Below are 23,855 nucleotides of genomic sequence, written 5' to 3'. Positions count from 1 at the left end.
GTCCCCTTTAACTAATAGGGATAATGATGGTGGCAGAAAAGAGGAAGAATCAAAGATGGCCAACTGCGATGTTGCAGTTGAAACCCTGAAGCTTGCATCTGCGTGCAGCGTGACATTTGAGCTCGTGATTGATTACTTGTTTAGTTAAAGACGTTTTCTTTCAGTTGGACGTTGGACACCTCCACATTCCGGACCCTCGGACCGTTATGGCGTCCGGACGGATTAACTGTGTTTGCGAGATGAAGGAAGATTTGCTGATTGATTGATTGCCTGGCGACCGCTCGTATTCTTTTTGCAAGTGCTCACGCGCTCACAGGACGATTAGCACATGTAAATGACTCTGGATCTGCGCGAGACCCATAGATCCTCGGTCCCCAACAAATCAAGTCGAGAGAGTCTCGTGATGAGTTCGGACGCTGCGGATATCCATGTGAGGGTGTAGGGCTGGCCGCCTTTTGAGAGAGAAAAGAGGTCAAAGTGTCGGATCGGCTAGGGATCCGTCAGGCAGGATCAGAAAGGGGCATTGGATCGGGTGACGGTCAACGCAGGTCGCGTCTATCGTTGGCTGTCAAACTCGTCTACTCGAGATTGTCTCTGAGATGCTTTAATGAAATGTCCAATTTTAGAGGCATCGTGCCCCTGTAAGCGGAGACCTCCAGTGGGCCGGATCGCTGGCGCTGGCAGGGGCATCTGCCTGTGGTCCAGGGGCTCGAATGGCGCGCGGCGCGACATACGAGACCACGAATGCTGGATCCAAGTGGGAAGCTTTTTCAATTTCAAGTACCTACTGTCCTCCAGCTCCAGAGACGAAACCTGCCCCTTTACACTTCCATCTCTTCTTCACACTCCTTCTTCTTGGATAAAAACAAAGATATCCCTTCACGGTTTGTTATCTCTTCACCGTCTTTTGCTCGCTCGACCGTTCGACCCCGATCAAGCCATCCCCCGGTCTGTCGCGAATCGAATCTCTTGGCCTGAAACTTGATCTGCCATCCAATCCATTCCCATCCGTTCCTCAACAAAGCCCACCCCCAAACCCAAGCCCAAGCCCAAGCCGTCACGCCTGTCAATTCTTCCACTCAGAGACCTGAGATTTCCGCCCACGTGCAGCGCCGCCTGTCTCTGTTTCGCGCCGCTGGGCTTTCTGCATCACAAAGGTCCTACCGAGGGAGCTATTGCGTACAGTAGCTTCCAAACTCTTGGCTTTGCCGGCATATTTTTTTCCAGCGCTGGCTGTTGCTCTCCCGTGCCCTTTTAAAGGGGTCCCCCGTTTTTCCGTGCCCCTCCTCCCTCCGGCCCCTCCCTTCCCACCATGTCCGGGAGCGAGACACTACCGCTTTTCAATCCCACGGCCAGCGACCCGACCGGCACCAACATGGCTCCCAACACGAGTAAGTCATGAACAGATTGGTGGAATGCTCCTCGAGGGAGAGCATCTCTGGTTGTCTCAGGCTGACCGTTGACATTTTTGTGCAGAGAAAAACGTCGCAGAGTGCATCTCTGATGATGCTCTTGTCCATCTCAAGACGTACAAGTACTCCAGCGTCGATCTGTCGCCCGTGTCGAAATACATCCTCGGCCCCTTTGTACGTCTCCTCGATGCCCAGAAAAGCTTTGTTTCTCCTCTCCGCGGCCCTCTACAGCTTGTCTTCGGCTATTGTCCTCGACATTTCATCCGCTGAGGAGCGATGAAGCTCTCGTCCGCCGACATGATGGAGCTCATGACAGCTAACCCTTGTCTTTTGTCGTCATACAGTGGAACGCCTCCGTGAACCTCCTCCCACTATGGATCGCTCCCAACATGGTCACCCTCGTGGGTTTCTGCTTCATTCTGGGAAATGTCGCCCTGGCCCAGATTTTCATGCCAGACTTGGTTGGACCGGTACGTTGACGCTGCGCGCAAAGTTTGGGGGTAATTTGCTGATTGACGACATGGTCCAGGGTCCCTCATGGATTTACTTCAGCTTCGCTTTTGGTCTCTTCATGTACCAGACTATGGATAACCTTGACGGCAAGCAGGCGCGACGAACAGGAACCTCGAGCGGCCTCGGCGAGCTCTTCGACCACGGAATCGATTCCCTCAACTGCACCCTCGCCAGTCTGCTCGAGACGGCCGCCATGGGTCTGGGCACTTCGCCAGCTGGCATCTTCACCGCGCTGTGCCCCTGCCTCCCCATGTTCTTCTCGACCTGGGAGACGTACCACACGCACACCCTCTACCTCGGCGTCATCAACGGTCCCACCGAAGGTATCCTCATCGCTTGCGCCATCATGATCATGTCTGGTATCTGGGGCCCTCAGATCTGGACTCAGCCTCTGCGACTCGGTCTGAACGGCAGCCTCCCCGGCCTTGCTGACCTTTTGGGCGAGACTACCTTCCGAGACATCTGGATTGGTCTCATTGTCAGCTCGCTCGTCTTTACCCAGATTCCTTTCTGCGTCCTCAACGTTGTCAAGGCCCGCCGCGCCAACGGCCTCCCCGTCTTGTCCGTCTTCCTCGAGTGGATTCCCATGGCCGTCTACACCATCTCGATTGCGCTCTGGGTCTTTTCTCCGTACAGCACGCTCATGAAGAACAACCACCTTGTCCTCTTCTGCTTCACCATGGCGTTCGTCTTTGGCCGCCTCACCACCAAGATGATCCTCGCCCACCTGACGCGCCAGCCCTTCCCCTACTGGACCGTTATGTTGTACCCTCTCGTCGGCGGTGCGATCATCGGAAACCTTCCCCGAATTGGACTTCCCCAAATTAGCGTCGAGCTGGAACTCTACTACCTGTGGGCCTACCTTGCCTTTTCCATGGTCGTCTATTTCCGCTGGGCCTGGCTCGTGGTGACGAGCATCTGCAACTACCTGGGCATCAACGCCCTCACCATCCCCAAGGAGAAGCAGATTGCCAACAAGCTTGCCCGCGATGCCACCAAGCTGCATTAGACGGGAATGGCGCAGTGAGATGGAGTAGCGCATATATCAAGACATATCCAGCATCAACTTATAGATTCAACATATCTTACCCCGGGAGATGAGCAATGATGAAGGCATCGGCATCACGGTACAGAGGAGGAAAAGCATGACGGGCGTCTGGTGTTTTTACTTGTTTCTCGCATTCACTCTGGCGCCAGGATACATGAGACCCTGCACAGCGCCACGGCTATCACGATATATCCATTGTAATAGATTTCAACGAAACCCATGTGGTGTTGGGGGGAACAAGGCCTGTTTGGATATGCAGGCGTCTGCGCATTAGACGCAGTCCAAGTAAATAACATGACTATAATTGAGTCGAGAATTACATTTACGTTGGAGGGTTCAACACTCACAACTTTACATCGATGCGGTCTGTCGAAACAGCAACTCCCTCCCACTCATTCATCAGTTTCAGTGTGCTCTCACACTTGCTCCTCACAACATTCAGGCAATCTTTTCCAAGTACCAAACGAACAGGAACCTCCTTACCCTCCGCCACGCCTGATATAGTCAAGACATCGACGACAATCTCGGCCCCGCGATCCACATCTCCCGGTTGGTTGTTATCTGCTGCATCCAGCAGAGCCCGGTACTCCTCAGCACCGGTGTTTGCATACACATTCTCCATCCTCCGCGCCGATTTTTTTCGCTTGTCGGCGTTGAGGAACGCAGTACGGAACTGGCCCGGCTCAACAGACGTCACGACGATGCCAAACGGCTTGAGCTCGGCGGCGAGCGCCTCGGTGAAGCCCGAGACTGCCCACTTGGTCGCGTTGTAAAAGCTCGTGGCCGGGCTACCAACCCAGCTGCCGAGGGAACCAAAATTTGCGATTCCGCCGTGGGACTGGGCTCGGAAATAGGGGATCACGGCGCGGCAGAGCTTGATGGTGCCGAAGACGTTGGTGTTGAACTCGTCAAACACCTCCTTCTCACTGCTATTGTTAGCGGTTTGGTTCTATGGGGTGCCACTTACGATACTTCTTCGCAGGTGCTCTCAAGGACGTAGGCTGCTGAGTTGACGAGGTAATCAAGTCGTCCGTAGACGTTGTGTGCTTCCTTGACCTTGGCGGCGATGTCGTCTTCAGGGACCGTGACATCGAGGACCATGGCGTGAGCTCCAGCGTTGACGAGATCGGAGAGGACGGACAGACGACGAGCTGTTGCCACTACACGGTGGCCGCGTTTGAGGGCGGATAGAGCAATGGCTTCACCAAAGCCGGTGCCGGCGCCGGTGACGAGCCAGACAGGAGAGGATCAAGCCATGATTTCTGACGTTTTTGATATAAGCATGAACAAAGTGAGAGCAAGTGCAGCTGTGAGCAACAATTTGAATTGAATCGAGCTGCGATTTCCATATGGATCCATCTCATCCAGTGTCCCCTCGCACTTACACTAATGAGTTGAATCCCACGACAGGCGCTAACGCAATAGGCGTCGTAAAGTGAATCAGAAGAAACCTGAGCTGCATAAATCACTCCTCTTTATGTCAAATCAGACATGATGAGGCCCTCCAGTCCCGTGTTCATAGGCTCCAGAACGTAGTGGTGTTAAGCATGTCGGTGTTAACCGGGAAGGGTATTGGTTGACAGACATGGGAGATACCAGGGTCTTTCCCCCCTCGAATTTGTGTGTACTCCACATGTCCTCGTTGAGCAGATGGCTCAGAGTGGTTACTCTGGAGGAAGAGGGATAGGAACTTCGGGGCACTTTTCGAGGCGGATGACGGGGAGGACAGGGCAGAAATAGACTCGTCGATACACTTGATGCCAGTTAAGAGCCATGGTGTATTAGGAGCAAGTTGAGCTTGTATGCGAAAATGCAGATGGTTGAATAAGTTCCAGATAGCTCTCCAGTGTGATGGTGAGACTGCAGACCTCAAATGGGAGTCTCACTGGGTAGATATAGGTGTCATGGCTAACTTGCACTCTCCGCCTTGGATAACGATATCCCACCTCGCACAAACAACTCTCAGTCAAGTGGCCTATGCAGCAAGAACAATATCAACGGCAATTCGGGATGTTTCATATTGTTCTTGGGCATGCTGCAACATGATTGGGGCTCCAATACCTTACCCACCACTCTGTGCACAGTGCAGAGACAGGAGTCCAGTTAGTTCATAGACAGCCATGCAGTGGAGGTCAAGGCAAAGCGCTCCGAAGAAGCCATGGAAGCATATCATGATCAAATTTGTAAGGCGACAGAAAAATTAGATCTTTTTATAGTAGTTTTATTATCATCTCAGTGCACTTTTCTTTCCATTCAGTTAGAATAGAGTTGTAATATTTAACAGGACTACCTTTCTAGTCCCTCCCGTCTGTATCACCAACCTACCATCCATCACCTTCATCAAGGTTGCTGCTATCAGCCAATCGGGCTCTATCGCTCAAGCCCCCTGGGCGTTCAGATGATGCCCCTGAAAGTTTGTTCTATGCAAGGGTCTCCCCCGCCACAAGCCGAAAGGGGCTGCGGCGTGGCCCTCCACCGGGCCGATCTGGTCGTGTTGACAAGAAGTAGTGAGGTACCTGGCATTGGTGAATCGTTGGTTTAATGACAACGTGAGCTACTGAATAACCGGACTGTCTACTCTAATTATTCAGGCTAGAATGTCTGGGGAACACTATCGCGAATTTGAAACCTCCTGTACCTAGAATCATTATCGGGTACCGTGTCCATTCTCAAGGTCAATGTTACCTTCTTGGACACTGACAGGCGTAGGTTTCGTGTCCCCCACTACTTTATCCCTTGAACAAGTTACATCCATACGAGGCTTCAACTTTTGGACACGAAGCATTTTGGATAGGTAATAATTCCCTCGCTTCTATAGCACCCGCAGCTTCTCAGCCTATCTTACCCGCGCTGGAACTCCCGTCGCTGCCAGATCGGCCTCTGATGCTCCAGGCGGAATGAGCTAAGGTAGTTCCTGCGCGCGCGCCCCTCCCACGACAAATGGGAAAACCTGCCATTAGCATGGCCGCATCCTCGACAATGCTCCGAATGCCATCGCCATTCACCACCCTCGCCCTCTGCATCCTCGCCTTCGTCTCGACAACCCTCTTCTCGCCAGCTGCTGCTGCCGGGTCCATGACGCTTTCCGACGATGCCCTCAACAACATCCCATCGCCCGGCGACGATTTCGATATCCACAAGGGCAAGCTGCTGGCCCCGATCCTGATCCCCCGCGTCCCGGGAACCGAGGGCCAGCTGCGCACCCAGAAGCACTTTGTCGACTTCTTCACCGAGAACCTCCCCGAATGGACGCTCGAGTGGCAGAATTCGACCTCCAAGACACCCGCCACCGGTAACAAGGACGTGCCCTTTGCGAACCTCATCTTCCGCCGGGATCCGCCATGGGCGCAAAAGGGGGACGTGAGCCGCCTCACCCTGGCTGCGCACTACGACAGCAAGTACGAGCCCGAGGGTTTCATCGGTGCGACAGACAGCGCTGCGCCATGTGCAATGCTGATGCACCTGGCGAGGAGCATTGAGGCTGGGCTCAAGGCAAAGTGGGAGACCATGCAGAAGAACGGCGACGATGGACTCGAGGACGCCCAGGGAATTCAGATCCTGTTTCTGGACGGTGAGGAAGCCTTTCATGAGTGGACAAATGATGATTCCCTCTACGGGTCGAGGTATGAAACAGCACCATCATGACACCGAGTTTTGCTAACGCGCATGATAAGATCACTCGCAGAACAGTGGGAGTTCCAGTTCCACGGCTCTACGTCCACTTACCGAACACCTCTTGACTCAATCAGCCTCTTCGTTCTCCTCGACCTTCTCGGCGAAAAGAACCCTAGAGTCCCCTCGTACTTCCTGACAACGCATTGGGCATACCGCGCAATGGCTGCGCTTGAGAAGCGCATGCGAGAGCTGAATCTCCTCGAGACGAAGCCTAAGAGAGCATTCCTCCCCGAGGTGAACAAGGATGCCACTCGTTTTAGCCGCAGCTACATCGACGACGATCACCGGCCATTTATGCAGCGCGGCGTCGAGATCCTGCACATCATCCCGACACCGTTCCCGATCATGTGGCACAAGATGGGCGACGACGGCGAGAACCTCGATCTGCCGACGGTTCGCGACTGGGCGAGGATCACGACGGCATTTGTGGTCGAGTGGATGGGCATCCAGGACTTCATGCCCGGCGTGACGGGGACCAAGGCCAAGAGGAGCGGCGCGGCGGCCACGACAACGACGAGCCGGAGGACGGAGCTGTAGGAAAGGAACGGGGGACGAAATGTCGGTGGGCAGAGTGGCAGTTTCGGGCTTGGCGTTAACGGCGCGATGTCATTGTACAGATAGAGGTAAAAAGAGTCATGTCATCCTGGGAGGGGGGTTGCATGTAAGGATGGGAGTTTTGCGGTCTGGTGTCTGTCCTTGATGCTCTTTATACTATGACAATTGAAATTTGACGGATCATTTACATGTCTGACTGTGATTACTCTGCAGAATTTCAACAGCAGCAGCCAACAGCAATAGCCAACAGAGCTGAACAAGACGATCAACTCTCATGGGGATGGACCGTGCAAGACGGACCGAGAGGCATTTATTACGGATTCTGCGCCAACGCCAGACTAACAAATACACAGCTCCCGAAGTAAACGCCGGAATTCCCCTGATTGGCTGCTCCCACGATTCCGCTCTCGAAATGTGCCCACCGTTTGAGACCGGGTGGATACAGAGGGCGCAGCCGTTCATGGTTCTTTGTGAGCCAGAGCCCGAACTGACCTGGATGATTGGCAAGTCTGTCGTTTCGTGATGCGGACCAACGGGCATGGGTTCCCCTTGCGGTCCCTTTGCTGCTTTGCGGGACAAATAGACGAGGGGGGATGTCGTTTATCTTTCGATCTGACGTCGGTGTTTGCACTTTGTCTCTCGGGCTGGGCCTTTATCTGAAATACTCACTTGTCCGCTTGGTTCTGATGTTAGACTCTCTTACTTCAGACTCTGCACTTCACCACCATGTCTTCAGCCGTATACTCCGAGGCGCAGGTCGCCCAGTTTCTCAAGCACCTTGAAATCCCTCACGAGTTCTACGTCGGCAGCGGCAGCGAGCCTATCCTGGACCATGCCTTTCTCACTGTGCTGCACCAGCACATGCTCTCCACGGTGCCCTACGACAACCTGACGCTGCACTACTCGTCGCACCGAGACGTGACTCTCGACCCGCAGGCGCTGTTTGACAAGATTGTCGGCGGCGGCCGTGGCAGGGGAGGTTATTGCATGGAGAGCAACTTGTTCTTTTGTTACATGCTTCGCGCTCTCGGCTTTCAGGTGTATCCCGTGGGAGTAAGAGTGAGACTCCGTAAGGACGGTGTTCCTCATGGTGGATATCCTGGCTGGTGAGTTTACTTGAAGTAATACAGATAAGTCATTTCGACTTACACGCTTACAGGGTTCACATCGTCAATATCGTGACGCTCCCGGACAACACCCGTTGGGTCCTCGACGCCTCTTTCGGCGGCGACGGCCCCACGCAGCCGATGCCGCTGGTCGAGGGCGCCGAGTGGCGCAACATGGGCACGCAGGACGCCCGGCTCATCAAGGACTTTATCCCGGGCCAGACAGAACTCACGGCGGGCCGTCGCCTGTGGATCTACCAGTGCCGCAACGCCGCCGACCAGCCGTGGGCGAGCCTGTACGCCTTCAGCCACTCAGTCGAGTGGCTGCCCGCCGACTTTGAGGTCTCCAACTGCTACACGGGCACCAGCACGCGGAGCTTCCAGACGTCGACAGTGCTGGTGGTTAAGTTTCTACGGAGGGCCAAGGTGGGAACACCCACGGGTGAGGAGGTTTATGGCAAGAGGATGTTGATCAACGAGGTGATCAAGGAGAATCTTGGCGGCAAGACGGTGGTGGTGAGGGAGTGTAAGAGTGAGGCGGAGAGGGTGGAGGCTTTGAAGGAGTACTTTGGAATTGAGCTGACGGCAGAGGAGAAAGAGGCTATCAAGGGGCATCAGTCCGAGATTAAGGGTGAATAGGGTGGATATACCATGAATGCATTTATGACCTTTCTTAGATATCCAGTTTTCTTGTAGTCGATGTCGAGATGATCCAGTGCTTGGTGTAAGTGGTCACAATAACGCATTGAACAAGCCACGGTCATGAGAATGAGAGATCTGACACGTACATGCAATATTTATGTGAAATAAACCAGATGATCTTATCTGGAATACAAGACGGAAGAGGAAGACAAAGAGAAACAAGATCGTGTGGTTAAATAATTCGAGCTTTTGGTTCAGAGTAATGAATAATAGTATGAAGTGTTAGCTGCGCGTTGTTGTGTGAGGCGCCTTCGATGACAAAGATGGTAAAAGAGCATGAAAATAAATTAAGAAAAATATAGAGAAAAATGATTACTCAAGAATTCACAGCGATAAATAAATTAAATCCCTAATCACTACCCAAATACCTATTGAATTAGAAGAACTGGCCTGGGCCTGACTGCTATCTCTCCGTCTTGGAGCATGCTCTTTTACCCTGAAGCCAAGGAGCGCCCCACACCGTATAGCTTTGACCAATCAAACACAACCACTACTCACCACGTAACGCTCTCGAGCAACGTCGTCTAGAGCTACCCATTTCGAGATCCATCTCACGCTGTCCACTTCCCTCCAACCAACGAATCGACCCTGCGACCACCCCTCGAAATCATGCGCTTCTCAATCGCATCGTCGCTGCTTCTGCTCTCGGGCGTCGCGAGCGCTGCCTCATCCTGGGGATTTACCGATGGCTCCGTGACTGTCTCTTCCAAGAAGGCCGACGGCGTCACCCAGAAGTAAGCTCTCCTACATCCCATGATGATGCGATTACAGTCAATGGGCATCTTCATAATGAACACGCGCTTACAAGTACTCTTGCAATAGGTTCGCCGAACAGAAGCCTACCAAGAACGCCCTCGTTTTCGGCCACACCGACAGCATCAAGGTCTCGTTGACCACAACCGAAGCTTCCAAGGCCAAGCGACCTCACCAGGCCTTCCTCGTCCTCACCGAAGCGACCGGCCTCGAGGCCCCTTACCCCCTCACCATCAAGGCGTCTGGAAAGGGATCAGTCGAGATTGTATGCGATTGCCTCACTGTCGACGCTGCGCTGTCGCTAACATGACTTCCAGACACACAAGGACCTCCCTATCCAGCTGCTCCTTTCCGACACCCCCCTCAAGGCCAACCTGGTCCTGGGCTCCTTCGGTTCTTCCGACCCTCTGATCTCCCCCGTCTTCGAGATCGAGATTCGCCTTGATCCCAACGCTCCCGCGCCCCAGTACGACGCTCCTGTGCGATACGGCCCCCGAGCCCAGATCAACCACATCTTCCGCGCCGACCCCAAGAGCCCCCCCGTCGTCATCTCTCTCGCCTTTGTGCTGGCCATTGCGGCTGCTGTTCCCACCCTTTTTCTGGCTGTATGTACACCGAGATGAAACATGCCGTGGTTGGAACGATTGCTAACGTGTTGCAGTGGCTCGCTCTGGGTGCCAACGTCAACCATATCACCAAGGCCCTCGGTGCTGCGCCGGTCTCGCACGCCGTCTTCTTTGGATCCATCTTTGCCATTGAGGGAACCTTCTTCCTTTACTACAGCGCCTGGAACCTGTTCCAGACCCTGCCCGTTGTCGCCCTTCTCGGCGCCGTGTCCTTCCTGAGCGGTACCAAGGCTCTGAGCGAGGTTCAGAGCCGACGACTTGCCGGCGAGAGGTGAACGGCTTCAATGGACAAGGGTCTTTACTTTACTCGATAGACTGGCTGGTTCTCCAAGACATAGCGACACGCTGGTCAGCCTGAGCTTTGAGAAAGCCAGAGGATAGGTCGTATTCAAAAGCATTTTATCGCAAGAAAGGGTCTGGACATGTATATGATGGACGGCGCACGCTGGAACTCTGTAACATCAAAAATCTAGCGAATTCTATGAGCGTGGATAGAGGGATTGGCGGGCCACTCGTGCCGAGGATGAGTCGAAACGTAGACCTGGGCACTTCGATGGGATGTATGATAGACAAATGGACTCGAGATTCGAAACTCTTTGGTGTTGAAGCATATATGAAAGTGCTTCGATAAAAAAGTACGTCTCCACATCAAGTGCCTCATCGCCCTTGTTCAGATCACCGAGTTGGGGCTGACGGCTGATCGAGCCTGTATGATACCATGCAACTATATACCTGTCTCGAGATTATCCTATTCAACATAAATACACATGAAATGAGACTTTATCTGCAACCATGCCCTTCCCACCCTGAGACATGCACATCCGCCGCCTCGGTTCGTGGAACCCTAGTTGTCTTCACTTCATCTCACCTCCTTGCCCTCATGCCTCTATCATGCGAACATGCCTACTTCCTTGCCTTCTCAAACATTTCTTTCCAAAACTAGCGAATCTAGATCTCATATACATCGTCACTCATCTACAATCTTGGTCCACATGCCCAGCCGCTCCTCCAACACGCTGTTGAACCACTGCGCCCGCTCCATCGGGGGGGCATGACCCATGCCGTCCTCGATGAGCCCAACACCGGGCCTCATCACCTGGATGAGCCTCTCACCGTTATGCAACTTGATCATGTTGTCGCGCGTGCCGTGCATGACGAGGATGCGCTCCCGCCCGACAGTGTCGGCAATCTGGCGCAGCTGCTCGTCCGACTTGCGGTGCAGGCCCGCCGCTGTGAGCTGGCACATGAGACCCCCCGTGGTGAAGGTGTCCGGGTCCAGCCGCTTCGTGAGCTCCTGCGCCTGGAAGCGCTGAAAGTTGGAGTCGAAGAGGCGATACACCGGGCCGACCTCCGGGGGAGGAGGCCCGCACCGGGGAGTGACGCCCGGCTCCGGGAGGGTCTCGGAGTCCGGGGCGGCGAGCCACTCGGGCGTGAAGAGCTGCAGACCCGTGTCGGAGATGTTGCGCTCCATCGACTTGGGGATGATGAAGCCCACGCGTTCAGACAGGGTTTCAAACAAACCCTTTGCGCCCTGGGTCAGCCCCGCAGACGTGCAGAGCAGTGAGAGAGACTGGAGGCGCTTGGGGATGCGCATGGCCATCTCTTGGGCGATCATGCCGCCCATGGAGATGCCGGCTACGTTGAGCTGACGTTCAGATGTCCAGCCGATGTGTTCGAGGACCTCGATGACGTCCAGGGCCATCTCGCTCGTCGAGTAGCGGCTGAGGGGCTTGTCGCTGCCGCCTATGCCACGGTTGTCGATGAGCAGGACCGAGTACCTGTCGCCGCGGTCATGGCCAAAGTACTTTGTCTGGCGCTGCCACGAGGTCAGAGCGCCAACCAGACCCATGATAAGCTGATCACAGTCAGTTTGAGACCGAATTGCCGCATATTTGAGGGGAGTGGTAGAGGAGTGAAGTAGGCTGGCCGAGGAAAATTACAACGGGGGCAACGTACCACAAGCTTGATCGGTCCGTCGCCATGGACCTCCCACGCGATATTCACAGGACCACCGCGGTCCTTTGCCACAGGGAGCTTCCCCTTCTGGTGAGGTTCCAGCGCCCATATGGTAGCTGGATACGCTGGGTGTTTGAGCGTCTCCTCTGTTGAGGGGAACGCAGGATATCTGCGACGGCGCATGTCAGCGAGAGGATGAGAGGGAAGTGAGGAGTACCAAAAGAAGAAGAAGAGGAAAGGACAAGAGAGAAGTTGTTATTGACTTACCCGGTCGACGCCATGGGTCTTGATTGTTTGCTTCACAGTGTCCTTGGCTTAGTGCATCCACGGTCTCTGCTTATACCCGTCCTGAACTTCCAGGGATAGCTTCTGTACTCGTCTACAGGCACCCGATGCCAAGCATGTGGATTCTTGACTGTCTCTGAAGTTATCAGCAGGCCGCCACAAGCAACCAGTCAGCAGCATTCTCACCTGAACTGGTTCTGAAGCGCTGCAACAACACGATATGCAAACGAGGTTTATGAATGCTCAATATGCCTAAAAATGATACAAAAATACACAAGATGCCGCCAGGGTCGTTGTTTGTCGTTGTCAAGATGTGGAGTGAGATAGCGCTTTTCGGCGATCTGATGTTTCCGCCCCCCCAGAAACCCGTAGAAACCCCAGACATGCCACGTGCCTGAGCTAGACCCAAAGACAGCAGGGACCTCGTATTCCAGCCGAGGTGAGAGCTGGGACATTGCGTAGGCCAGAGAGGCCTTGTTCTGTGCATTGCAGGCCTAGACGTGGCATGAGGCCTTTAACGATGGGTTTGTGGTTGCCAACGCTAGGTTGACTTGTCGAGTATCATGTCACATAAAGGCCATGGGGTGTTAACTTGTATGATTGCAGCCGTTGCTTCTAAACATATGGCTTCATGGGAATTCATTTCTTGATTTCTTTTTGGGCTTCTTTCCTAGATGTAACTTGAAGGCTCACAACCGCTCAACTCCACCAGAACCCAGCTGGCCACCCATCATGTACAGTCTACTCAAGGCATCACCAAACCGATGCCACTGAGGTTCTCCTCATCAAGGTGGTTCTTGCGATCGACACCACCGCCGATGGGGTTGAGGCGATAATTGAACAGGTAGTAGTGAAGCTGGCCATCACCTGCACCAAACTTTTGCTGCTCCAGGAAGAGGGCGTTGTCCATGAGGGTGAGGGCGTTGAAGACGTCAAACTTGTACTGCTTGGCGAGGATGAGAGCGTCGTGCGCGAGCTCGTTGAGGCGCTTCTTAAGCGCGGCCTTGTCAAAAGTCTCTTGCAGGGCCACCTCGGTTCCATAGTAGAACATGTAGGCAACCTTGATAACGCTGTGCTTGGTGTTACCAATAGCAGAGGATTCAATGCAGAAGAAGGAGAAGAAGTCGGTAATCTTGTTGTCGTTATCCTGAGAGAATGGTCAGCGTGCGTTATTCAACAAGATCAAGATCACTCACCACAACAACGTATGTCCACACAACCTGCTCTCCGCTGGGCTCAATCTTAGGGACAAACCAGTGATAGGCCTCCTCACGAGTGAACTCGGGTGTCATATCGAAACGAGATGTGTATCGCTTGTACAGATCCATGACGGCTTCGAGATCCTTCTCCTCCATCGGGCGCAGACCCTTGGTGCTTGTGCTCTCGGGTAGGTGATACTTGCGAATCTGGTACTGAGGCTTGCTGTTAGGGGGAAGAGGGCTGAAGCCGCACTCGTACAGCTTCTGCCAGTTAAGGGCACGGTGGAAGTACCGGCATGTGCTGACGGGCTTGGGGAGGACGACACCAGCAGTGTAGAGACCCTGCCAGATCTCGTTAAGGTTGCTGCGGCGGGTAATCTCCTTGATGAGGACGGGAGTGAGGCGCTTGCCTCGAAGCTTCTTGTGAATGGCGAGGAAGTTGACCTCGGAGCAGGTGATGAAGTTTTCGCGAACGCGCAGCCTGACGGGGATGGCTGAGATGAAGGCGACGAGTTTGCGCGACTGGGTGGCGCGAACGCCAACGTGATACTCCTTCTTCCAGCCAGGAGGCATCATGGCCCTGCAAGTGTCAGCAACCAGTTGGGTATACATATCTGAGAAGAGGGACTTACCATCGAAGGATAGAGGGAGAGTAGTTGAAGCGGAACATGGCCTCGTCGTCCTCAACATAGTGCTTGTTGAGGAGCTCATACACCTCCTTGATCTCCTCGTCATCAGTCAGATCCATCGTCACCCACTCGAAACCGGCGATCAGAGGCGCAGGCTCCTTGTCCACCTCCTCGACCTTTTGGATGCGGAGGGGACCCTCCTTCAGAGTCGAGTCCTCGCCAAACTTGGGCACAGGTTGCGTCTGCCAGAACTTGTAAGAGCCCATGTCCTTGGCATTCTTTCCGCCGGCGGCAAGTCCAGTCATGATGTCCTGGAGGTTCATCTTGCGCAGCATGGCGGCGGCCTCATCGGCAGAGGGGTTCTCGCTGCTCGAGGCCTTGGACACCTCCTTGGCCAGGGCCGGGTTGAGGGCGAGAAACTCCTTGATCTGCTGGGGAGTGAGGCCGTCAAGGGCCTTGTGGAAGTCGGAATCGGTAGGGCCAGATTTTTGGCCGGTCAGGGCCTCCTTGACCTTGGCGCGCTTCGACTTCTTCTTCTTCTTTTTCTTGTCGCTGGAGCCCTCGGCGGCGTTGGGATCGGCATGCTCGTCATGTTCGTCGTGCTCCGACTCGGAGCCGGATTCGGCTTCAGCTTCGGCTTCGGCGATGGCCTTGCCCTTGAGCTCGGTGCTGGTCTCGTCGACCACCGGCTCGACCGGCTTGGACTCCTCAGACATGGTGAAGTGGGTTGCGGTGTCGAGGTGTGTGGTGATGTCGGAGCCAACAATTGACGTTGGTGGGGAGGAAGCTCATGGTGGGGTAATTTTCAGGCAAGTCAAGTGGCATGTGCTGGGTCTGGGTCTGGGTCATGCCCAAGTGTCTTCTTGCCGGATGCGGGGTTGAGTTTTAATCGAGGCTCTGAGGATAAAGGAGAACTTAGAAGAATTTTGATCGAAAATAATTGAAAATTTGCCCGTGATTCTAGAGATCTAGAATTCTTCTAGATGATGCAAAGTTTTGTTGGTGTTGACACTCTTGCTAAAAAAGGCAATTATGCTTCAACGTTTAACTGGGCTGTCTGCGAGCATTGGTGTAAGTGGAACCAAGAGCAAGTCTCTTCTCCAGACAACCATAGCCAGAATTTGCGTGCTGGAATAGCGCTTATAGACCAAAATGGATATTGGTGACCTCTACTAGATCTGGGCTCTTAAACAACGCTCTCCAGTGACATCCCCACCAAGCCCTTCGCGTGGAGCTCTTCATTCATACCTACCTAGACTCAGATCCAACAGCATGACCGAACAGTGTCTCTTGTACACAACGAAAAAGCAGGTCTCGAAAGAGCCCTCTTGAGAGTTTGGATAGATCTGTGCATCTTCCGACTCTAGTCTTCAGTGTAAGTCGTTCCGTGTAGATCAAACGCCCTCATAATACCGAGGGCGACAGGTGCATATCCCATAATGTCGTTGTGACCTACACAGTCAAGTTAGTCAGTTATGCTTGACAGTCAAGCAAGACCAATCTAGCCTACCTCCATGTGGGAAGAGTTCTTGTCGGATGATGATGTTGGGCTCTGCCATCCAGGTCGTTACGAATGCGTCATCTCCCTTTCTGATGGTCCGCTGTTCTTTCCAAGCATCGAATTCGGCTTCGTCGAGAATTCCTACTGTCTCCTGTGCTGCTGCTCGGAACAGTTTGTTGTCCTCAGTCCAGGGAATATCTCGGTCATCCTTGGCATGGATCAAGTTGATCCTTAGCCTCGTCTTTGTGTGTCGAACAATGTTGGCCAGTCGATCAGCGGAATGCCACTTGTCGACAATGAAGCGGTGAAGGTAGCGCACTAGCCAGGGCCAGACACGGAAGGGCGCGAGAACGGGAAAGATGCCGGCAATGCGGTAACCCACGAGTAGATTTGCCAGATCGCTGAACCCGGCAACAAGTGTAATGCCGGCAAACTCGACGCCCTGAAGAGCATACTTCTCAGCGACGCCGCTGACAACTGCCGTACCTAAGCTTTGACCCAGGAGCTGGATGCGACTGGAGGGAATCCCCGCGACATTGATGGCCCATTCGACAAGCGTTGAAGCATCTTGAATGACACCTGCCTCGGACGGAACGCCGGTGGAGTGGCCAAAGCCTCGATAGTCAATAGCAATGACATGGTAGGACGAGGTGTCAGTTAGAGAATGGTAGCTATCAGGCCGGATGGCTTGCGCAATGTGGCCAGCATTCTGTCTTTGTTAGTTGATGCCTGCTTCGTCACCTGTATCACTCACACCGTGGACTGTTGTAAATGTTAGTCCTACCCAGTGTGTGCAAGTGAATCAGCGGAGATCGACTCACAGTACAACACCAATCGTGACTCGGGATCTTCTTTGAGGAGGCGAAACGACTCGGTCTTGGTAAAGTCTTCCGAGAAGCCTGGGTTCTGCGACTCTATCGAAGCCTCATTCTGTAGGTATAGAGGCAACGGAAGGATGTGCCAAGCATAGATGGATTCCCCATCTGGCGTCTTGAGCGAAAACGGAGTCACCTGATTTCCTGATGCGTGGCGTGTGAGGCAATGTGAGTGTCACGGAAGATTGCAGGGGAGACGCACGAGCAAAACCCCATTGCTGCGGCTTGTTGACGTCTGTCCACAGGAGGGTGTTGATTTTGTGAGCGTACAGAAAGCTATTTTCCGCGTTAGAGATTGATTGCAGTGCACATTGTGATTAGAAAGCTGGCCGTACTGTCTCTGAAAGAAAGGAGTCATGCCCAGGCCAAGGAAGATGCAGTACAGGCCCAGAGGTGCCGCGACCGCCCAGATGGCTGTCCGCAGCGCGGGATGAAGGGGGATTGACATGGCTGGTCTAGACAATTCGAGAAAAGTTCTAAAAAGTCTATCAGGAAAGAGGAATACGTCAAAACGCTAGAAATGAAAATGTCATGACTGTATGGAGGTGCAGAGTCATGCTCGGGGTCTGAATCCGAGGCCTGAGGTTGAAGCAGACGTTGCTGCATCCGCGCTAAGGCGACAGCGCGGTGATCAAAGGTACCTGCAATTACGAGGGAGAGCCACCGCGGCCGATGTACTGCAGGCGCAGGCGCGTCTTACCCGCTGCACAGTCAGCGATGCGGCTGTAACACGCCTGAAGTGAAGTGTGAAGTGGGGCCACCAGAGCCGCCAATCGACAGCAAGCCAATTGAGCCTCGAATCTGACCAAAGGCCACCTCCACTGGCCGGCCGCCTACACGTGCGGAGAAACGTCACCGAGACTTGGGCATCGCTGAAACTCTTGCGCCCAAGTCTGGACACGAAGCCAATTTCACCGGACGAATCGTTGGCCTCGTAGCTTGATATGAAGGCTGTTGATAGCCCAGTTGGTCACGGCATGAGCAGAATGCCTCTTTAGGTTTAGCGGGGGCCTTCTGCACGCTGACCAGGTTGTTGCTGGGGAAAGCTGGGCTGGACGCGCCCTGATGCATGAAGCTGATTTGGCACTGAATGATTCCCATCCATCCCGGATGGATTGATCACATTTGCAGCGCTTGGTTCGGGAAGACTGCCCAGGCCCTGAAGACGCGGCACGGGAGCTTAGGTCTAATCCCGCTGAGGTATCAGAGGCTCAGCAAGCACAGCACGCTAGCGGTCCCTCCGCCTTTTTTCCAGCGCTGCCAGCCAATAAGAACCCCTGTTTGTCTCTCCATGCTGTAGGAGAGCACTGGGCCTCGGGTTGCTGGCCGTGGGCGCGGGTGCTGGTGTCCCTGCTACCGCTTTCCTCTTTCCAATCCCCATCTCCATCTTCCATCCTCCGTCTTCCACCTCCCATGTTGGCTCGATATTCCCTCCATACCCAGCCTCAGCTTCGGACCTAGCTCCGGGCTCTTTTTGTGCTCGTCGACCTCGTCAATAGCGAGCTTCTTTTCTGCTTTCAACTGCCGACGCGCCTTGTATGGCCTTCTTATAATGATTTGCTTCCCTCTCGCAGTGTGATTTCAGTTGCGTCCTCTGTAGTCTTTTCTGCTACAAGAGCTACTTCATGGAGCGGAAGCGCAAGCTGCCCGCCCGGGCCGCTGCTCGAGGCGATCACGCTGCCAAAAAGCGCAATGTCACACCGAGAGAACGCTCCGCGACGCCTGCTGCTCCCCCCGCGCCTCCTCCAGCTCCAGAGCCAGAAGAGCCTCCCCCGCCTCCTTTGCCCAAGTCGATCCAGGCAGGCAAGCCGCTCCCCACGGTTGAAGTCGCGCAGTCGGAAGACTTGTCATCTAAGGACTACCAGTCGGTCGGCGAAAGGTAAGTCGAATCGAATCCAAACCGTGGAATCTTGGTCCTGACAGACGCGTCTGTGAAGCGGCGTCCTTGCCGAGTCCCTTTCACGATCTCGCCAAAAATGGATCAGCGATGGTCTTTTTGCCAAATATTGGACAAAACCGCACAAGCGCAAGGGCGTCATCAACGAAGACCCCAAGAATCCGCCCAAGGAGACCATGTCAAAGGTCGGCACCGTCACGATCACGATTGAACCGCACATTATCGAAGCTACCATGTATGTCGTCAAGGATCCTAAGCCAAAGCCCCAGCCGATTCAGCAAAACCGTCCCATTATTCAGTATGGCCCTCCGAATGGCATAATGCCCCCGCCTCAAGCGCCAGCCTCAGGAGCTGGCACTCCGACTCAAAGTACGGCGACAATAGCAAAGCCTCCGCACCACAGCCCGGCCCCAGGTCCATCTCATAGTCCAGCGCAACCACCACAGCCGCTTCCTCGAGTTCCCCAGGAGCAACCTACTCCGAAGGCTGGACAGCCAGGAACAGCTCCGGGGAACAATATGACCCCCTCACCGAGCCCAAATCTCCAGTCAAGGCCTCAACCAGCAGGAGTGCCTGTGGCACCATCCCCAACACCACCTCCAATCGCTCGTGCACCCTCAAATCCTCCACCACCAGCTGCCATCCCTCCTGGCGCTGCGCTACCGGCTGCTTCGGCCCCGATCCCAGCGACGAGGCCACCTCCTGGCCCAATGGCTGCCCCCCCCATGTCACCAGCCCCTCGACCAGCCACGAGCATACATACAACGCCTACAGCCGGCCTCGCGAAACCAGTGACGCCAGCTCCCCCCCCTGCGGCACCCGCAGCAAAGCCATCCGCCAACGACCCTGTCATTGCTTTGCTTGCGCAAAAAGCATCAGGGGATGCTGAACTTCGTGATCTTATGAAGAGAGTAGCTGTTGGACAGGCAAAAGAGGGCGAGCTAGCGCATTTTCAGAAGATTATCGATCAGCTGAATGCTGAATATCGCAGCCGCGGTGGACAGCAGGGGCCATCTGCGGACCGACTTCTGGTGGATGGAAGAACGGTCAAGTATTTTGCGGTTGAGGTTCGAACTATTCTCGACATTGTTCTAGCCTCAAATCCCAACCAGAAGTCATCAGAACTGCGGCCACCACAAGGAAGTGACCCGCTGGTTGTTTTGCTGGTCAAGGCAGCTTTGGAGGAACACAGAACCCGAGACATGATTCGCCGGATTGCCGATGGACGGCCTGGATTTACGGATGCTACGGACCTAAAGGATATTCTTGATCGGCTACATCGAGAGATGAGAGCGGCGCCGCGGCCCTCTCCTGCCCCATCACAAGTGCGACAACACACCCCCAATGGAGTACCGAATGGACAACCTAGGGCGCCAACCCCACAGACTGTGGCACAACCAAATCCCCAAGCCTTGCGGTCCAAAGGCCCCCCGCCGGCCCCTAAGCCGGACGTCACCGCTGTTGTCTTTGACTTTGGAAGCGGAGATCGATATCTTTTCCCCAAATTCAGCATCCTGGAGTATCCGCCGACGCCATCAGGCCAACAAGTCGTGGCGTCATTCCTAATAGTTCGCAAGGGAAGTACATCCGAATATGGCGGAGACCCAAAGCTGGACTATTATCAACCTGTTACGATACGTATCTTTACACAGTCTGGACGCCATCTGGAGAATCTGGCCCGAGTGGTTGCCCCGCAGGATGAGGTACGGCGTTACATGGACGATGTGATGGACAACATGACACGCGCAGAATACGTGTTGCTCGCGATGAGGCTTCCAAGAGCCGACAGGGATGGCGAGAAGGACGGCACCATCTCGGACGAACCAAGGACAAATGGATCTACACCTAAGCCTGACCCGGCCCGTGAGCCAAAGGCTGTGTCGAAACCTGGTGTTCTCTGGACATCCAAGGGAAAGTCGGAAACGCCACCCGGCGAGGGGCCCTCAAAGCCTCTGCGAGATGCGGAGCAAGAGGCCCAAGCCAAATACCAGCGACTCATCAACTCAGTGTCTGCCAAGGACACGGATGGTCAATGACGTTGTCTATGACCACACTTGTCTGTTGTCCCTGATGTTACTTGGGATTTGTGTGTAAAATTTGATTGGGGTGTTCGGGATGGGGAGCCATGGCGAAGTACGGAGCGTGGAGTGGTTATCAAGGTTATGGACAGGCGCTGTGTGTTTTGAGGGTTTGTAGGCCCGTCTCGATCCGCAACTTTGTGGTATCCGAATGAGAAACCGTGTCATCAAGGATTTTGTTGGTTACGCGAATACCGCTTGCATGAAAGATTTGTCAAGTCTTTTCTATTCCCCAAACTAGGAGGTTATGTTTCTTGCTAATGGGAGATCAGAGGAGGGGTGCTTCGTGTGCCATATTGTGACATTGCTGTGAGCGATGGGGATGAAGGCCGAAGAAGACCATATTGTGCATTGATGCCTCCTGGCTTGATCATTACAAATGATCCTAATTGAGGCTTCCAGTTGCAGTTCTGGATTAATAATTATCTTTGACTCATCTTTGCACATTTGGCGTTGGTTGTAGTTGGATAAAATGCCCCATCTTCTCCCGCCGTCGATCCCGGAACAATTTTGTTCCCAGCACCCCTCCGACAGCGCTCGAAAAGTCAGAGTGCGAATTCTCTCAGTCACGACAAGATATCCCCCATAACCCCACAGCTCTCTTGTTATAATGGCGAAGCCAGTCATTGGTCTATTGGGCGGTGGCCAGCTCGGCCGAATGCTCCAGGAGCAGGCCATGCTGCTGGGCATCGAGCTTGTCGTCCTGGATGAGAACAACTGCCCCACCAAGCAGATCAACCTGAACGAGAAGCACGTCGAGGGCTCTTTCAAGGACCCCGAGAAGATTCGGGAGCTCGCCAGGCGGTGTGACATTCTCACCGTCGAGATTGAGCATATCAACACCGAGGTTCTCGAGGAGATCGCCACCAAGGGTGTTGAGGTTGACGGCCAGGTCAAGAAGGTGCCCGTGCACCCCTCGTGGGAGACCCTCCGTCTGATCCAGGACAAGTACCTCCAGAAGGAGCACTTTGGAAAGGCTGGAATTCCCATTGCGCCTCAGATTTCGGTCGAGTCGGGCATCTTGATGCAGGAGTCGCTCCAGAAGGCTGCTGAGACCTTTGGCTTCCCCTTCATGCTCAAGGCCCGCAAGGGCTCCTACGATGGCCGCGGAAACTTCAAGGTCAATGGCCCCGAGGACTTTGCCGAGGCTATCAAGGATATGGGCAAGCTGTCTCTGTACGCCGAAAAGTTTCAGCCCTTTGTCAAGGAGCTGGCCGTCATGGTTGTGAGGACCGAGGACGACGCTGGCAACCTGAAGGACGTCTACGCCTATCCCGCGGTTGAGACTGTCCACGAGGAGAGCATCTGCACAAAGGTGTTTTACGGAAAGGTCTCGAAGGAGGTCGGCGAGAAGGCGAGAAAGGTTGCCTGTGATGTCATCAGAACCGTCAAGGGCAGGGGCGTCTTTGCGGTCGAGATGTTTCTCCTGGCCAACGGTAGGTTTCATGCATGACCGCCAGCTGATAGAGGCTTACATTCTATAGACGAGCTGGTGATCAATGAGGTTGCCCCCAGACCGTAAGTTTGGCTTTACCCCTTGGCTGACTCGTAGCTGTCGCAATTGCCTGAAGCATGCTGACCCTGTCTAGCCACAACTCTGGACACTACACCATCGAGGCTGTCCCTTACTTCAGCCAGTACAAGGCCCAACTCTACTCTATCCTCGACATTGTGCCCCCTTCCCTCAAGCTTCAGCCTCGCGTGTCTAGTGCCATCATGCTCAACATTCTTGGTGGTGCTCAGGAGTCTTCCCACGATGCGCTGGTTGACCTGACCCACACTCACTACCACGATGATATGGACGTTTTCCTGCATCTGTATGGCAAGTCTTCTAAGCCTGGCCGGAAGATTGGACATATCACTGTCACCTCCTACTCCCCCGAGGTCAACCTTGAGGAACTGGCTGCCCCTCTTATCAAGGAGGTTGATAGCATCCGTCAGGGCCGTCTTGATGCTGCTTCAGCTCAGCTGCGTCCCACCGCTCCCGCTGCCACTTCACAACCGCCCGCGCCAACATCTTCGCGCGATACCAAGAACCCCTTGGTCGTTGTGACGATGGGCTCCGACTCGGATCTGCACGTGCTCAAGGGTGCATTCGAGGTCCTGGAGCGCTTCCGTGTTCCCTACGACTTCACCATCACTTCTGCTCACCGTACACCACACACTATGAGCGCTTTGGCCAAGTCTGCTGCTGATCGCGGCATCCGAGTAATCATCGCTGCTGCTGGTGGTGCAGCTGCGCTCCCTGGCATGCTGGCCTCCGAGACGCCCATCCCCGTTATCGGTGTGCCCGTCAAGGCAACTCACCTCGACGGCCAAGACTCGCTGCTGAGCATCGTTCAGATGCCCCGAGGCTGCCCCGTGGCCACGGTTGGCATCAACAACTCTACCAATGCCGGTATGCTCAGTGTCCGCATTCTTGGCACCGGCGATGCCAAGTACAGGAAGGCTATGGCCGACTACATGGTGAGCATGGGCGAGGAGGTTGAGGGCAAGGCGGCTAGGCTGCAGGAGATTGGGTGGAAGGCGTACCTGGAAAAGAAGTAAGACGTGAAGTAAAATGAATAAAAACGGAACGTTGATGGCTGCTAGATCAAGGCTGTAAGGATTTAAGGACTTGTAGCAATGCTCGGGCTGTAGTAGACGTAGGAGTACGGATGATAAGAGAGAGCCATAGCTGCAGATACCACGAATATACGATTTCAACAACAGACACGGATAGGAGGTTTGGCAAAGATTAAATGCCATGTCCAGCATGATAATTGTCTTGAGCACGTTTATCATTGCTAATGAAATGACTAGGCTAAGAGCGGGATATCTTCGCCCGCTAGGAGTTCTACAAGAGCAATAGAGTATTTGCTTCACTTACGCAGACGCGGGAGTAATCGTGATTGGACGAATTGGTGTGGCCAGCTTGATTGGCCGCCTCAATGCAGTTCTGACGCTTTCAACCAACGCAGTCGGCTGTTTTTGGCATGTACTTTGTCGAGTCTTGCTAATCATAATGCACATACTGAGACCAGTAAGAGTGAAGCTACTCCCACG

The 23,855-nt window shown here is 54.2% G+C and overlaps 10 protein-coding genes across 10 annotated transcripts; 6 read left to right on the top strand and 4 right to left on the bottom strand.

The window, feature by feature from the left end:
• Window positions 1-1,312: 1,312 nt before the first annotated feature.
• Window positions 1,313-2,934, top strand: NCS57_00166300 (uncharacterized protein; the record flags this gene model as incomplete). The annotated part of the gene is made up of 4 exons (XM_053051720.1): window positions 1,313-1,391; window positions 1,477-1,586; window positions 1,757-1,882; window positions 1,942-2,934. 4 exons carry the CDS (start codon window positions 1,313-1,315, stop codon window positions 2,932-2,934), a joined length of 1,308 nt encoding a protein of 435 aa, XP_052920235.1.
• A 382-nt stretch (window positions 2,935-3,316) lies between these two features.
• Window positions 3,317-4,074, bottom strand: NCS57_00166200 (uncharacterized protein; the record flags this gene model as incomplete). The annotated part of the gene is made up of 2 exons (XM_053051719.1): window positions 3,317-3,899; window positions 3,941-4,074. The coding sequence occupies 2 exons, from the start codon at window positions 4,072-4,074 to the stop codon at window positions 3,317-3,319; spliced, it is 717 nt and encodes a 238-aa protein (XP_052920234.1).
• Window positions 4,075-5,913: 1,839 nt separating this feature from the next.
• NCS57_00166100 (Peptide hydrolase) lies at window positions 5,914-7,185 on the top strand (the record flags this gene model as incomplete). Its single annotated transcript, XM_053051718.1, has 2 exons — window positions 5,914-6,596; window positions 6,648-7,185. 2 exons carry the CDS (start codon window positions 5,914-5,916, stop codon window positions 7,183-7,185), a joined length of 1,221 nt encoding a protein of 406 aa, XP_052920233.1.
• A 744-nt stretch (window positions 7,186-7,929) lies between these two features.
• NCS57_00166000 (uncharacterized protein) lies at window positions 7,930-8,948 on the top strand (the record flags this gene model as incomplete). The annotated part of the gene is made up of 2 exons (XM_053051717.1): window positions 7,930-8,309; window positions 8,363-8,948. The coding sequence occupies 2 exons, from the start codon at window positions 7,930-7,932 to the stop codon at window positions 8,946-8,948; spliced, it is 966 nt and encodes a 321-aa protein (XP_052920232.1).
• A 627-nt stretch (window positions 8,949-9,575) lies between these two features.
• NCS57_00165900 (Dolichyl-diphosphooligosaccharide--protein glycosyltransferase subunit 2) lies at window positions 9,576-10,665 on the top strand (the record flags this gene model as incomplete). Its single annotated transcript, XM_053051716.1, has 4 exons — window positions 9,576-9,745; window positions 9,834-10,029; window positions 10,082-10,369; window positions 10,426-10,665. The coding sequence occupies exons 1-4, from the start codon at window positions 9,621-9,623 to the stop codon at window positions 10,663-10,665; spliced, it is 849 nt and encodes a 282-aa protein (XP_052920231.1). The 5' UTR covers window positions 9,576-9,620.
• A 692-nt stretch (window positions 10,666-11,357) lies between these two features.
• On the bottom strand, window positions 11,358-12,627 carry NCS57_00165800 (AB hydrolase-1 domain-containing protein; the record flags this gene model as incomplete). Its single annotated transcript, XM_053051715.1, has 3 exons — window positions 11,358-12,245; window positions 12,347-12,515; window positions 12,614-12,627. 3 exons carry the CDS (start codon window positions 12,625-12,627, stop codon window positions 11,358-11,360), a joined length of 1,071 nt encoding a protein of 356 aa, XP_052920230.1.
• A 749-nt stretch (window positions 12,628-13,376) lies between these two features.
• NCS57_00165700 (Glycylpeptide N-tetradecanoyltransferase) lies at window positions 13,377-15,175 on the bottom strand (the record flags this gene model as incomplete). Its single annotated transcript, XM_053051714.1, has 3 exons — window positions 13,377-13,778; window positions 13,828-14,410; window positions 14,463-15,175. 3 exons carry the CDS (start codon window positions 15,173-15,175, stop codon window positions 13,377-13,379), a joined length of 1,698 nt encoding a protein of 565 aa, XP_052920229.1.
• Window positions 15,176-15,822: 647 nt separating this feature from the next.
• On the bottom strand, window positions 15,823-17,283 carry NCS57_00165600 (Hydrolase-4 domain-containing protein; the record flags this gene model as incomplete). The annotated part of the gene is made up of 5 exons (XM_053051713.1): window positions 15,823-15,911; window positions 15,970-16,673; window positions 16,745-16,979; window positions 17,038-17,111; window positions 17,171-17,283. The coding sequence occupies 5 exons, from the start codon at window positions 17,281-17,283 to the stop codon at window positions 15,823-15,825; spliced, it is 1,215 nt and encodes a 404-aa protein (XP_052920228.1).
• A 1,177-nt stretch (window positions 17,284-18,460) lies between these two features.
• Window positions 18,461-20,768, top strand: NCS57_00165500 (uncharacterized protein; the record flags this gene model as incomplete). Its single annotated transcript, XM_053051712.1, has 2 exons — window positions 18,461-18,714; window positions 18,773-20,768. 2 exons carry the CDS (start codon window positions 18,461-18,463, stop codon window positions 20,766-20,768), a joined length of 2,250 nt encoding a protein of 749 aa, XP_052920227.1.
• Window positions 20,769-21,420: 652 nt separating this feature from the next.
• Window positions 21,421-23,357, top strand: NCS57_00165400 (phosphoribosylaminoimidazole carboxylase; the record flags this gene model as incomplete). Its single annotated transcript, XM_053051711.1, has 3 exons — window positions 21,421-22,246; window positions 22,295-22,328; window positions 22,400-23,357. The coding sequence occupies 3 exons, from the start codon at window positions 21,421-21,423 to the stop codon at window positions 23,355-23,357; spliced, it is 1,818 nt and encodes a 605-aa protein (XP_052920226.1).
• Between the last annotated feature and the right edge of the window lie 498 nt (window positions 23,358-23,855).

This window comes from Fusarium keratoplasticum, chromosome 1, assembly GCF_025433545.1.
Source record: "Fusarium keratoplasticum isolate Fu6.1 chromosome 1, whole genome shotgun sequence".
NCBI classification, from domain to species: Eukaryota; Fungi; Ascomycota; class Sordariomycetes; order Hypocreales; family Nectriaceae; genus Fusarium; species Fusarium keratoplasticum.
The sequence above is the reverse complement of the archived record's forward strand: the minus strand, read 5'-3'. Positions and strand labels throughout refer to the sequence as shown.